The 14,093-nt window shown below is 44.9% G+C and overlaps 1 protein-coding gene across 1 annotated transcript in view; it reads left to right on the top strand.

The window, feature by feature from the left end:
* Window positions 1–4,744: 4,744 nt before the first annotated feature.
* The window catches only part of LOC125307250 (AT-rich interactive domain-containing protein 3B-like), a 61,907-nt gene continuing 52,558 nt past the window's right edge, over window positions 4,745–14,093 (top strand). The window contains exons 1-3 of the mRNA XM_048263119.1: window positions 4,745–5,024; window positions 6,654–7,107; window positions 7,160–7,395. Coding sequence (XP_048119076.1) covers window positions 4,989–5,024; window positions 6,654–7,107; window positions 7,160–7,395 — 726 coding nt within the window. The 5' untranslated portion in view covers window positions 4,745–4,988. The remainder of the gene's footprint in view (window positions 5,025–6,653; window positions 7,108–7,159; window positions 7,396–14,093) is intronic.

Here is a 14,093-nt window from a genome sequence, read left to right as displayed (position 1 = left end):
TCTTTGGGCCCTTTACTTGATCACATAGAACCATGATAATATAACCACACAAAGGTTTTTGAATATTTGCTAATTTGGCCACAAAATCTGGACTTATTTTTCTATACCAATGCACAAATTTATGTTCATATGATTATAGTTATGGCTGTAATTTGTTCAACCCTCAATGGCATACAATAGAATAGCATACAAAAATGAGAAAAACATTCGACATTATTGTTTATGGCTACAGCCTTGCTGTTTTCACTGTTCGGGCAACATTCTTCATGACTGCCTTGGACTGTGACCGTCATCTCCAGACTGGTTTTTAGCCAATTTGAACTCCTCCACCAAGCTGGTCATTGGCAATCCCAAGATTCCCTTTCCATACAATGCTATAGTACTTAGACAACATGGCGCCCCCAGCCATTTCCTGACTACACTGTTAACAATTCTCTCAAATTCCTCTACCTCTTAAACAACAATTTCATACACAGACAAAGGACCCCTAATACATGGCAAAAGTCTGAACTGTAAGCCCCACAACTTCAGCTACCAGATTATATCGACCTCAACAATAAATTCTCTAAGCTCCGAGACACAGTGTGTTATTATATATTATATATCCTGATCCATTATACCACCTACCTAAACTCTTCACTGTCTCCCCCGCCTCCTAATAAATACACTTACATTTGCTAAGTTTCACCTTCATCCTTGCCCATTTCAGTAATTTAACATGGGTCGCAGTCGATGGGTACATGGGGATGCTGTTGTCAGCATCGTCAGGTCATTCATATAGGTTGGAAGGGAAGTAACTGGATGCCATCCCACAGCCTTTCACCTCCAACAACCCATTTTGATGCTCTTATAATTATCTCCATTGCCATGGTGAAAACCAATGGTGAAATTGTACATCCAGCCATGATACCAACCTCCAAGTGCTACCAGGATGTGTTGTACTGACTTGTAGTGAAGCATAACTGAACGTTCTCAACATATCCCCCTATTTAGTTGCAAAAGGATTGTAGATAATATATAAAATGCTGTCAAAATGAACTATTTTATGGAAAATATACGCTCATTTTGAATTTGAGGGTAGCAACACGTCTGAAAATTTCTTGAATTTCCCCTGGGGATCAATAAAGTATCTATCTTAAAAAAAGTTGGGACATAGGCAACAGAGGGTTGGGAAAGTTATGTAATGCTAAAGAAACCACAAAAAGAGGAGCTCACAATTAATTAGGTGAACTGGGACAGAGACTTTCTAATGAGGAGACAGCACTCAAAACATCCTCCATAGAGATGCATGGGCCTAGTTTGTAGCGCCAATATGGCAGTTGTCTACACATATCACACCCCTTCTGCGGCAAAACGTTGGACATGTGAATACATTGAGCCAATCATGTGCTATGTTGTGAATACATTGAGCCAATAATGTGGTGTGTTGTGATGACATCGTGCCAATCATGTGTTGCAACAATGAAAGAATAATGGTCTTCAACATATAGTTGCAAAGAATTTGGAGATTTCATCATCTAGCCCATTGTTTCCCAACCTTGGGGTCACCTTAAATTCAAATGGGGTTGCCTGAGATACTGGATATCCTACAATTGACCAGTACATTTCATTAAAATATACATACATTTAATAATAATTTAAAAAAAAACTCATGACCCCTGATCTAGCCTACATAATATTAAAGAATCCAAAGACATCTTTGTAAACAAGGGACGGGGAAAACAATATTGAATTGGCCGTGATCTTTTGGGCCTTAGATGGCACTGAATTAAAAATAGACCTGTTTCTGTAATGAAAATCATAACATGGGCTGAGGAAAACTTCTGATACCCATTATCTGTGTGAACACAGTTTGATGCTCCATCCACAAGTGCTGGTTGAATCTCTACCATGCAAAGAAGAAACCATATTTAATCATGATCAAGACATGTAGCCATCTCACACAAAAAGGATAGACCGAGGAGCTGTTAGACCATTTAAAATGTGTCATTCTTTTTTGGAAATTATGGACTCCACATCATCCAGGCTAAAGATAAGAACCTGTGATTAGTACACAGCTCAAAACATCTGTGATGGTATGATGGTGCATCATTGGCTATGGCATAGGCAGCTTGAACATCATTCACAATTAATGCTAAATGATTTAGGTTATGAGTAACATATGCTGCCATCCAGATGTCTTTTTGCCTTGAATATATTAGGAAAACAATGCCAAAATGCACCTTGCATGTGGTGCATCATGGGGTGAAAAAACGTGATTAAGAAGACCCCACACCGTAACAGCAATGCAGCAATGATTAATTCCCTGCAATTATCATATATTTCATTCACAAAACTGTAGCAACTGGTCTCCTCAGTTCCCAAATGTTTAGAGACTGTTGTTAAAAAAAGAGGTGATGGAACACTGTAGTCAACAAGTCCCAGTCACATAAAAAAAAAAAAAAAATGTCTTGCTGGCATCGAATTCAGAATGAAAATATATTTTTCAAAAGACAATACAATTTCTGTTTCAACTATTGATATGTTGTCTTTGCACTACTTGCACTTAATTAAATACATATTTAGTTGACATATTTTGTAAAATATAGCATTATGTTTTTTTTATTTAGATTTTACATTAATGAACCGGTGGCCGGAAAAAACGTAACATTTTCCAGATTAGGAAATATTCCTTAATTGTGTGTGATTAAATAAAGATGCATAGCCTACAATTGGGGGGTAGTAACGTGAGCGCTCATTCAATGTCTATGCGTCTGCGCAAGTGAAACTGAACTTAATCATAAAGACACCTTTCTCAGCAACTTTTCTGTTCAATCAGCATAATTGGCATTACGATCCACCCGACGTTTCCCTTGTCTACCCCGTTAAACTTCAGGCTCTCGTGTTTTGCTGAATGATATTACTCAGCAGATCACCCTAGTAGATAACCAGAATTACAGTCTCTAGAATTGTAGGTCAGAATGTAAACTGGGCCACAGATGGTAAGCACAATTGCATTAACTTAAAACTATCTAGTCGAGTATAACCTAAAACTAGCTTAATTAAAATGCCACAGCCCATACTGATTTTTCCTTTTAGAATATATATATTAAGAGAATAAATCATTATGCAAATACTTTTACTTTTAATACTTAAAGTACATTTAAAAAGCAGGTACTTTTTTACTTTTAGGATTTTACACAGCATCAACTTGAAACGGGGTTGTATTAATCATCATCATCAACATCATCATCAACTTTATTGCCAGACACAGACAACACAGACATGACATTCAACATGCATTAAAAAGGAAAAGAAGGGAAAAAAGAACAAAAAAACATTGCATTTCTATAAACGACAATTATACCATTCTGGGAGAAATTCAGGCGACAGATGAATTTGTATATCATGACTTCTCAATAATGCCTGGAAGGTGCTGACCCGTGCATTGCAGAACAGGTCACTTGCACTAGAGCATGGGTCTCTTGAGTAGACTAGGAACTCATGTCAATTCCTGATGATTTCTATGAACTCAACTGGCTCAAATCTACATATCTACAAGAAAGAAGCTTCTTTGTTGCCATTGGCAACTGTACCCCAGGAGTCGATCTTGGGACGACTATTATTCAACCTCTATGTTCCCACTTGGACAAATCATCAAAAATATTTTTATTTCATATGCAGATGACACCCAAATTTACTCTGTCGCCAAATGACTAGAAGCTATGGTCCCCTTGAATCTCTTTGTCAGTGCATCAACAAATAGGTGTCTCAATATGTCCTTCAGTTGAACAAAGAAAAAACTGAAGTAATTATATTTTGGTAAAAAGGAGGAAAGAGAAGGGTTGCCACTCTCCTTGACACAAAAGGGCCCAATCTCATGGTTATTTCTTCTTGCCTTTTCCAGTCTCATCACTACAGAGTTTCCTTCTCCAATCTTCCTTTACTTTCTTGACTAATTTCTTAACCTGGAGTGACTTTTTTTAATTTTATTTAATTTCTTTCATATATGTACGTACACCAAAATGGTCACTCGGTTTTTGGTTCTAGTATTTGGTCTGATTTTAAGGCCAAAACGCATAAAAATAAGGGATGTACAGGACTCTGAACTACTCAATCAGTTTTAATTAAAAGCTCAACTGCTATCACGCTGCCCTATGGTCCATGAACAGCAGGTGGCGTATGCATACTGTTTCTAAATGGGAAGTCTTCCTATTAAGGCCCTGTAGTCTAATTGGTGCTCCTGAAATCACAAACAAAACATTTCAATCAAAATTACGCTTTCCTACTTTAAAATGATGTTCGGCCTTTAGATTAATACAAGGTGTGCCAAGTTTACTTCTGGTTAGTTAGCCTCTCATATTTAGTTCACAGTAGGTGACACTGCGAATTGTCATGAGCAAACGTGAGAACACTGAGAAATTTCGTATGGAAAAATGAAAGGGTCATTTCTGTATTTAAAAAAGGCCCGTCACGGCACGATAGGTCTGCGTGCTCGCATGTGTGTCTGCGAGATGATAGCCTACATTGTTACTGTAACACATTAATGGGTAACTGTCTCCACAGTAATGACCACTGTTTGTCTGGCCAGGTGATTAGGGAATGAGTCAGTGGAACTGCCATAAGATTTGCATAAGCGATATTGTAACTATTTAACCTGTGACTAGCAGTACAAGAACTCTGGAACTTGTTGCTGTCGCTGGGCGGGTCCTATTGATGTTGTACGCTTAGGCGGGGGGTGTATTACTGAGGGAGGAAAATCGAGTCAAGAGAGTTACAGCCTCAACGCCAGGCGTTTCGAGATATGAGATTAGGCTCTATTTCTCTTTTCTGTCCTTTCTGAAAACACAAAATAAGGGCTGATCACTTTGCAGGCGAACCGACGCTTGCGATTCTATTTAAGGACGACTTTTAAACCCCCCGGTGTGCATGCACGGTTCCCCTATCAGTAGGCAAGTTATTGAGAGAGAGCCAGAGAAGAGGGAAAAGGGTAACCCCAGGAAACAGGGATGGTGGACAATTCCGGTAGCAGCAAGGCGCAAATGGTGAGTAGTCACTGCTCTTTGGCGCTGTGCCCATAACGAGTTGTAATTCTGACTCCAGGCTCTCGGAGAAACAGGAGAACACAGTTCTGTGTGTGTTGTCGGCTACTCAAGAACGACGGGTTAAGGTAGAGAACAAATGTTCAGAATTTTCTGTAAAATATTTTACAACGATTTAATTGGAAACTTGTGGACGCGGCGACGTTTAGTCTGCGCTCGCGACAAACCTCCAAGATAGTATTTTAATAGGCAAATCGATCTAATTGGCTACAAATAAACCTCAGGTTAGATAGTAGTACTGTATGAAAATTGGACTCTACTAATTTAATTTTTTTGGGGTTACTTATATTTTTAGGATACTAGGCTACTTTAAATAGTAACGCTTCCACATCCATGTGTGTGCTACTGTAGCCTGTTTACTCTCATTCACGGGCGCTTGGAGCCCCGCCATATGCATCTGCTAAATGCATCGCATGTTGCTTTGATTAGGGCGAGTTGGGAGTTTTTTCTTTGATCAGAAGTGAACTTTAACATGCGTAGGCATTATCTCTCCAGTACACATACATGTAAACACTTTATTTGCTTTCCGAAACAATCAAAAGAAACTTGCTTTTAACAACTTACAGTAGCCCATGTTGTTGTTTGTCTAATCGAAATATTGTCTTTGACGTGTAAATTTACATGGCTGTTTTTAAAAGCGAGTTAGGCCTACATTTTTTTTTTTTTACAATTAAAAGAGGGCAGGATGTAGCCTACGCATGACCAATAAACCCATGAAATCGCCGTAAATTATAAATCAGGTTATGCGTTTTTTAACAACATGATAAATCAGACTGAGATAAGTAGCAGAATATATCTTGTTTAATATCAGGCAATTTGACATAGCCTACATAAGACCTTGTCAAAAGTTATTATAGAGGCCACCGATATTTCTGTGCTGTATCATAGAGTAGGACAAAGTTGTTTTTTAACAAAGCTTGTTTGTCCGGCTTTCGAGAGTGTGTATTTCCACGCTTCAGACTATTTTAATGGAAGCTTGTTTAGTTATATGAAAATGGGCTAGGCAGTGTTGACATTCCATGGCCTTTCAGGAGCAGGTTGGACTCATCAGCTATGTCAAACAGTCCTGTCAGATGTGTACATGTTTGACCCACATAGTCTTGGATTTTTCCGTTCCTGCAGTCGAAGTTTCAAACCCCTGAGTGGAAATAAAACACGAATAAAGACTATAAGGCTACTTTGTGGACATGCTTGCATAATTTTCTACTGAAATGAAACTAACAAAATCTTGTCAGTGTATGATATAGTAGACCTTCCTATGGTAAGTTGACTAGCGAATCATATGGTCAAATTATTACTGTAACAGAAGGGACTATACCTTTCCTGTATCTCCACCATAATTATAGGATAGACTGGATTGCTTGGTCAACTGAAAACATAGCTACTATAAGTATGTCTCCCTTCCAAAGCATGTCTTCATAGAAACCAAAGCGTGGGGGAGGGGGGGGCATAAAAAGTAGTCATTTGAAGGGGACGGTTTTATGGCTGGCTATTGACTCTTTGTGGCTTCCCCCCCTACCCCTTGCCCTTCTCTTACCCCCCACAAACCCCCACCTTCACTGCCTCCCCCAGCCCAGTATGTCTCAGGAGGGCGGTCTGGGGACCGGCGTGAAACTAGAGGCGGTGATGGAGCAGCTCCAGCGGCAGCAGCAGGCACGTCTGGAGATGGAGCGCAAGGAGCGCCATCTGCGCGAGGCCCACATCATGTACGCCCAGCAGATGGCCGCCCAACAGGCCATCCTGGCGGCCGCACGCGCCCAGGGCGCTGGCTTCATGGGCAAGGGCCTGGGTCCGGCTGGCATGGCGGCTCTGGCCATGGCAGGCGGTGCAGGTGGAGGTGGCGGTGGCGTGCTGTCACGGGCGTCCAACCAGAACAGCGTGGACTCTGAGCGCGAGGATGACGATGAGGACGGCGCTCGTGGCAGGCGAGACTCCGGGGAGGACGACGAGGAGGAAGATGAGGAGGAAGAAGAGATGATGGAGGGGGACGAGGGGACCGAGGGGGAGGACGAAGACGAGCGAGGAGGCGTAGCGGGACCGGGTGGCGTGGGCTTGTCCACGGCTGACGCCGCGAGCAGGGCTGGAGTACCTCAGGAAGCAGACACTGGCCCTCCAGCAGGGCATTCCGCGCGTCCCCCCACGGCCCTACGGCAACTACGTGACCGCCGCCCCTGGCCCCGGTCCCCAGAGGGCCCCCTCGCCCCCTGTCAGGGTCAAGCAGGAGCCTGAAGAGAGCCTCTCGCCAGCCGAACCCCACTCAGCTGCCTCCCCCAACGGACAGGCAGACTGGAGCTATGACGATCACTTCAAGCAGGTAAGGCACCATTTCACAGTCCGCTTCACCCCCACACCCACCTCGCTTTCCTTCCTCTCTGTCCTTTGTAACACTTTCGTTTTTTTTCTTCACTTCTTTCCTTCCTCCACTCTTTCTTTTGTTACGCCCCTGAAATACATATCTGACATATATCACATGTCTTGATCTCGAGTGCCATGCAGAAATGCCTGGCTGTGTTTTCCCTGAGTGACTGATAAACGCTGAGCCATCAGATCGGAGTATTTGCAGGCTGGCTGCTGGCACTTCAGTGATTAGTCATCGAGTTTCTCTAGCCGGCTGGCCAGGAGCGCTGTGTAATCAAAGCGCACACATCCGCTTCTTAGGAGCGTAACGCAACGCAACGCAACACAGCACAGTGCACTGCAGCGCAGGAAAAGCTTTGCATGCTGCCAGCACAGTTTTAGTTTCTTTCTCTCTCTTTCCCTCTCTCCCGCTCTCTTTCCCTCTTTCTTTGACACCCTGCTGTTGTGGGCTTTTGCTGATTGCTTCGGCGTGCTCACATAGAGACTGGTGTAGGGTTGGAGGGGGGGGGGGGTGAGGGGTGCTCAGCTGGCCTCCATCTTTTGCGTGGTGGTAGTGTGAGTGTGAGAATGAGGGAGAGGAGGCCGCTATGGGCCAGAAATCCTGGAAGTGAGAGCTGGCAGCTGGCCAGCCAGGCAGCCGGAGAGCGGCCGGCGGTCCACCCCCACCCCCACGACCGCACCACCCCTGGGCTCTTGCAGTTGTAAATCATACCCTTCATACTTTTCTCTCTCTTCACTCTCTTTCTCTTCACGTCTCATTCAAATTCTTGCTCTTCACTCTCTCCCTCTCTCTCCCTCTTTCACTGGCTCTCTTATTTGCTGCGTCGCTCGTTCTCTTCTCTTGCTTGTTTTCGCCCACATGTGGGCTCGGAGCTCGCTTTTGCTGTAGTGAGTGAATGAGTGAGCGAGCGAGCGAGCGAGCGCACGTGCTCTGGAATGCTTTGGCGGATTGGTTGCTGTTCAGGTGACAGAGGCAGATTTGGCCCACGTGTGCTGTCAAGAGGGTGTGTGTGTGTGTGTGTGTGTGTGTGTGTGTTTGAAGTGGGTCAGAGCCAAGTGGCACACGGTAGCTGCCGCTCCTGCCTCAGGAGGTCTTGGGCACGTTGCCAGGTGCTCTCGATTCCCCCTAGGTAAACACTTGGCGCTCTCTCTCTCTCTCTCTCTCTCTCTTTTTCTCTCTCTCTCTCTCTCTCTCTCTCTCTCTCAAACACTCACACACCCACACAAACATGCGCTCATAGAAAACAACAGGATGAGTTTCGAGGAAATACAAACAGATCCGGATGGAATAGTACTTCTTACTCTTCTGTATGCTCTTTGAAACGCTATCGTAGATTAAACCGGGACTGTCTGTGTGTGTGTGTGTGTGTGTATGTGTGTGTGTGTATATATATGTGTGTGTCGTGTAAGTGTGTGAAGTGGGATGAGGGGGCGGCAGTTTAGCCCAAAGGGCGGGGTGTTGAGAAGTGTCAGAGCATTCAGATATGCTGCTCTGCACTGTGATTTTCTGGGATTTCATTACAGGCTATTTAAAGGGAAATGGTAGGGATGGCGTCTCACCCACAAACCCAAATTTAGATGTGACCGCTCTCTCTCTCTCTCTCTCAGTATTTATGCATGTGTCTGTTGTGTGAGGTTGGGGTGTTGTACAGAGGCTTGAAGCTTGATTGGGAGTGATCAGCTAGGAGGGTTCACTAAAATCAGGCCTCTGAAACGGAGACATTAAATCCAGACAAAGGCCTAAAGAGACTCACACGAAGGCTGCTCTCTCTTTCTCTTGTCTCCTCTATCTATTGACATGGTGGTGAGGGCCTTAGCCTGAGGGGAGGGGCTTTGGGGAGCAGTGCATCATGGGAAGAGAATTGCCCTCTGGTCCGGCCCCCTTGTCCTTTTAGTGTCTCTCCCCTTTGATCTCTTGTCATTATGTCAGCTGTGCGGTATTTAGTAGCGGCCCATCTCTGGAAGTAGTCTCAGGTTGCCACTCTAGACAGGGGGAGGGAGAGAGAGAGAAAGAGAGAGATGTAGAAACAGCCACTTGTCTTTAATGGCGTTGTTTGTGCCAGATGCTCCAATCTTGGCCCTTGTGTGCCATAAATTCCCTCCTCAAATGATTGGGCTGAGCACAACTTTTTTTTCATCTAGACGGGAAGTAATAGCTCCTTTCTAAAGGCTTGTGATGATGGTGTGTGTTTGGTGTTGTTGCTGTGTTGGGGGGGGGAACCACACTGGACAGATACAATTCTGGTGCAGATGCCATTCTGTGTCTCGCGTTGGTTCTACATTGGTATCAGGATAAGAATAACCATGCTGGACCTGTAGGGCTGTGAGATGTAAAATAACTCAAAATAACACAAAAAGTAAAATAACTCTGAATCTTTGTGCGAGAGATGAGTGTGGAGGCAAGCGGAAAGGAGAGGAAATTCGACATCTGGACAGGAGAGAGGAGGGATGAGGGCGAGGACTGACAGAGATGGAGACCGTGGCTCGTGTGACTTGGCTTGTCCATCTGGGGGGTCCCTGTCGTGTCGGCAGTGATGTATGTCCTGTGACCTCACCCCTTGCCCCAAACAGCCGGGTAAATAATTGTCCAACAAGCGGCCAAACAAAGGGCGTCGCGTGCAGGGGGCTGAGCGGACGGGGATGGACAGACTCCACCCTGCCCAATGGTACGCACTCTGCTCTGGGATGCTCAGGACAGCTGACCCCTCTAATCCACACAACCTGCTCCCTTGGGGCCCACCGTGACCTGCACCACCAACACACACACACACACACACACACACACACACAGGCGCAGGCACGTGTATGCACACACACACACACAAAATACATGGACTCATCCATTCTCTCACACACACACACACACACACACTCTTGGACAGACATAGCACAGATACAGTGATGCATACACAAATCCACTCATATCAATATGAGTATCACTCATATCTCTCTCTCACCCTCCCACACATACACAGATGTCAGAAATCCTGAGTGGAGTCGGGGTGGTGTTTGTGGTGTGAGCAGGTATCTGTTGGTGTTGGCAATAGGCCCGTCTCCTGTTTCTCTGTGCTAGCTGCAAGCCACAGCACTCCGGCTCCACGCATCGCCACGATATACACACGTAAACGCACCTAAAACACACACACTTGTATGTACACAAACATTAATGCACACAGATGCACACAAACACCTACAGTACATATGTATTTATGCATTTATCAGAATTGACAAACACCAATCAGACAGTTGTTCTGTTATGGTAAAATAAATGTGTACTGGGTGCACACGAGCAAACACCTATAGCACACATTTGTCACACACACACTGCAGAAGTCCACACATCTATCAAAAAAAGACTTGGGAGGTCCTTGTGGCTAAGTCAGAATCAAGGCCCGCTTTGCTGTCCGCTCTTGCATAATTTAGCCGTCGTCTTGGCAACACTTTGCGGCACGCGCTTTCGGAGGAAGTGTGGAAAGATCTGCATGCTTGCAAATGAGATCGATGAGAGTTTTTGTGCGTCTGTGTGTGTGTGTGTGGGGGGTACTGGGGTGTAGATGGGTGAGGGGTGGATGTTGGAGGGTGGGTGGATGATTGGCCTCATTCAGAGCTCATGCATCATGGATTAGGAAACATGCACCTTGCCCTACCTCCAGCCGCAGCAGTTTTTTCTACGCTTCATACACGCGCACACACACACACACACACACACACACACACACACGCACGCACGCACACGCACGCACGCACACACACGCATTGTCATACACAAAAGAGCTACATACAAAAGATGTGTGATCCTCCTGCACCCCCTCCATCTTCTAATGAAAACCACAGCTTGTGCATGTGTCGGGTCTGACACAGGTGTGTGGCTTGACCTCATTTTGAGCTTCTGCGTGTGCTGGGGTGTGTGTGTGTTTTTCCCTCTCAAACGTTTCAAAGCTTCCAGTCGTCATTCTTCTCTCTTTGTTCTCTCTCTCTTTTTGAGTTTCTTTCTACGGTTACATGCATTTGTTTTTTTCTCCTCCTCTCTATGAATTTGTCCCTCGTTCGTTCTTCGTGTGTGTTGTTAAAGTGCAGGTATTCTAGTTGGATGACTAACAAGCCCCTATGCTCGCGACCTTTCACACAGTGAATGAACTGAGACCGGTCAGTGGAAGAGTTGATGTGAAAATTCCACACAGCCATAGCCGAGCTCGAGCCCACTGCTTCCCCGCCCCCTACCCTTGCAAGGCGCCCATTGTGGCTTCGCAACAGTTGTTTATTCAACCTGACGACGCATTCAGCGGCTGACCAGTGCTTCAACGGCCACAGCCATGGGTACAATTCAGAAAGTGGCGTGGTTAGAAAAAAAATTACCTGCTGTCACTCGAGCTCTCATGCCCTTGTTGAAAAGACTACATTACAGCACAGGTCACTTACAAAACCAGCCCAACACACACACGTTCATACATACGGACATGAATGCTCACACTGCCACTCCCTCGCGTAAAATGTTGTAATGTCCAGTCCAAGCTATGCAGCCTGATGCACTGTGGATTCATTTGACGTCACAGTTATATGTCTCAGTGTACTTGAGCAATAGTGTTGTTTGACTCAAATCACAAACCATGTCCTGTTCACATGCAGGGTTTAATGTGATCATATATATGCTTGTGCTCATGTTCATGCCGAGAGAGAGGGGAGAGAGTGTGACTCATTGTCTTTAGAAAGTCTTTGAAATCCTTTAAAGACTAATAAAATCAGGTCAAATTGCATGACCAGTGAAACACAAATGTCCATCGGTCATATACAGCACATACAACAGTTCTTCCTAAAGTGAGCCACACTGTGTGTTTAAATAAAGCTGCACCTCTATTACTGCTTGCAACAAGATCTCAATGTGGTTATCAAGGACAGAGAGAGGAAAAAGAGAGAGAGAAATGTGGAAATGGCAAGCTCCTACCTCAGGGTGTGTGTGTGTGTGTGTCTCCAACATCACCCACCACCTCAGAGGCATTCAGCCGAAGGTCACTCAGAAATATAGAGCAATGAAATGAACTCCTTTGTGCAGAGGTCAAGGACTGCCATTTGCTTAAAAATGGATTCCATTAGAATCAGAAAAAGGCGATTAAGACTCTGCTTCGTTCCGCTTGGAGATGTAAGAGGTGTGCAACTCCGGCATTGTAGGTCACTTCAGCTCCAGAGTGGCAGATGGATGAGATTTTTAAAAGGCATTCTAATGTTTATTTGAATTGTGTTGGGGAACTCAGCTGTAAAGAGGCCTTATTTCTTGTGTGCAGGGGATTTTTGTGCTAAATGAAGCATTTATGACGTCTAAAACAGAACTGTGCCCCAGCTGGGTGTGTGTGGGCTTGTGTTTAAGGTGGTGCATCATGGCTGTTGACTGATGCTCTGTGTGTGAGAGAGAGAGAGAGGGAGGGAGGGAGAGAATGTATGTGTGTGCGTGTATGTATGTGGGTGTGTGTATGTAAGACCTGGGTTTACATGATCTGATTTTCTTCCTTACTTGCTGCAAGGCACCCAGGTGCACAAAGGAATTAACAAAAAAAAGCAACAGTTGGTGTAATCTGCAGAAGATCCAATTGTGTGTGTGTGTGTGTGTGTGTGTGTGAAGATCTTGTGTGGGTATTTGATGCTGCCCTGCCCCTAACAGCCTAGTGTGGAAGATTCCACAAAGCCCTGAAATAGAGGTATTGAATTTAGTAGGGTAATGAAGGGTGGGGGAGGGGTGATGGGAGGAGTGTGTGTGTGGTGGTGGAGGGGGCATTTCTCTGCCCCACCCAAAGGAAACATTCCAGACAGAATTAAAGAGTTAACTCTCTTCAAACAGATAGCACTCCCGTCACTGGCTCCTTACTACACTCACTGTGTGTGTGTGTGTGTGTGTGTGTGTGTGTGTGTGTGTGTGGAAGGGGTGGTATCTGCTGTCTATTCTATGGTCTGTCAGAGCCTGATTGGTGATCTTTTATGTCTCTGTTGGCCCAGGGGTCGGAAAGGAGGGGGAAAAAGGAGGAAACAGAATGTGAGAAAGTAGAGAGAGAGAGAGAGAGAGAGAGAGAGAGAGAGAGAGAGGTTATAATATCTGTTTGGTTCCCAGGGGTCCCTCACATCTGTTGCTGCTGGTTGAGAGGGGCCTCCTGTTTTGGGCTGGAGTTTGGGGGGTTGGTGTGTGTGTGTTTCTGATAGTCTTTCACTTACTCAAATACAATGTTTGAAATTCCCCTATGTGTGTCTGTGTGTACAGTATGTGTGTATGTGTTTGCTGTTGAAGTAAACTGCCATGACCCTCAGCCCAGAGACTCTGAAGGCGTCCTCTGTCTGACTTGAGTCTGGAACCAGTTCATCTTCATTCTGTTCTGCTCTGCTGTAGGCACTTGTATGTGCAGCTCTGAATCAACACATCACTGGTGCCTATATGGAGTCTATACATGAGGTGGCCCCATAGTCACAGGAATCCTGTGTGTTGTTTCATAAGATGTTAATGTCACTGAGAGTTTTTGTTTGTATCACACACAATAAATAAGATCAGACTAGTAAAGAGGGATTTAGCCTTCATCCACACTATTCTGTTTTCGTTTCAATCCGAAGCATATTTGTTATGTTTTTGCCTCTCATCCACACGCTACCCCGAACTCCTGAAATAGAACGATTTGA

Source organism: Alosa alosa, chromosome 14, assembly GCF_017589495.1.
Source record: "Alosa alosa isolate M-15738 ecotype Scorff River chromosome 14, AALO_Geno_1.1, whole genome shotgun sequence".
NCBI lineage: Eukaryota > Metazoa > Chordata > Actinopteri > Clupeiformes > Clupeidae > Alosa > Alosa alosa.
This window is presented reverse-complemented; position numbering and strand designations above follow the sequence as displayed.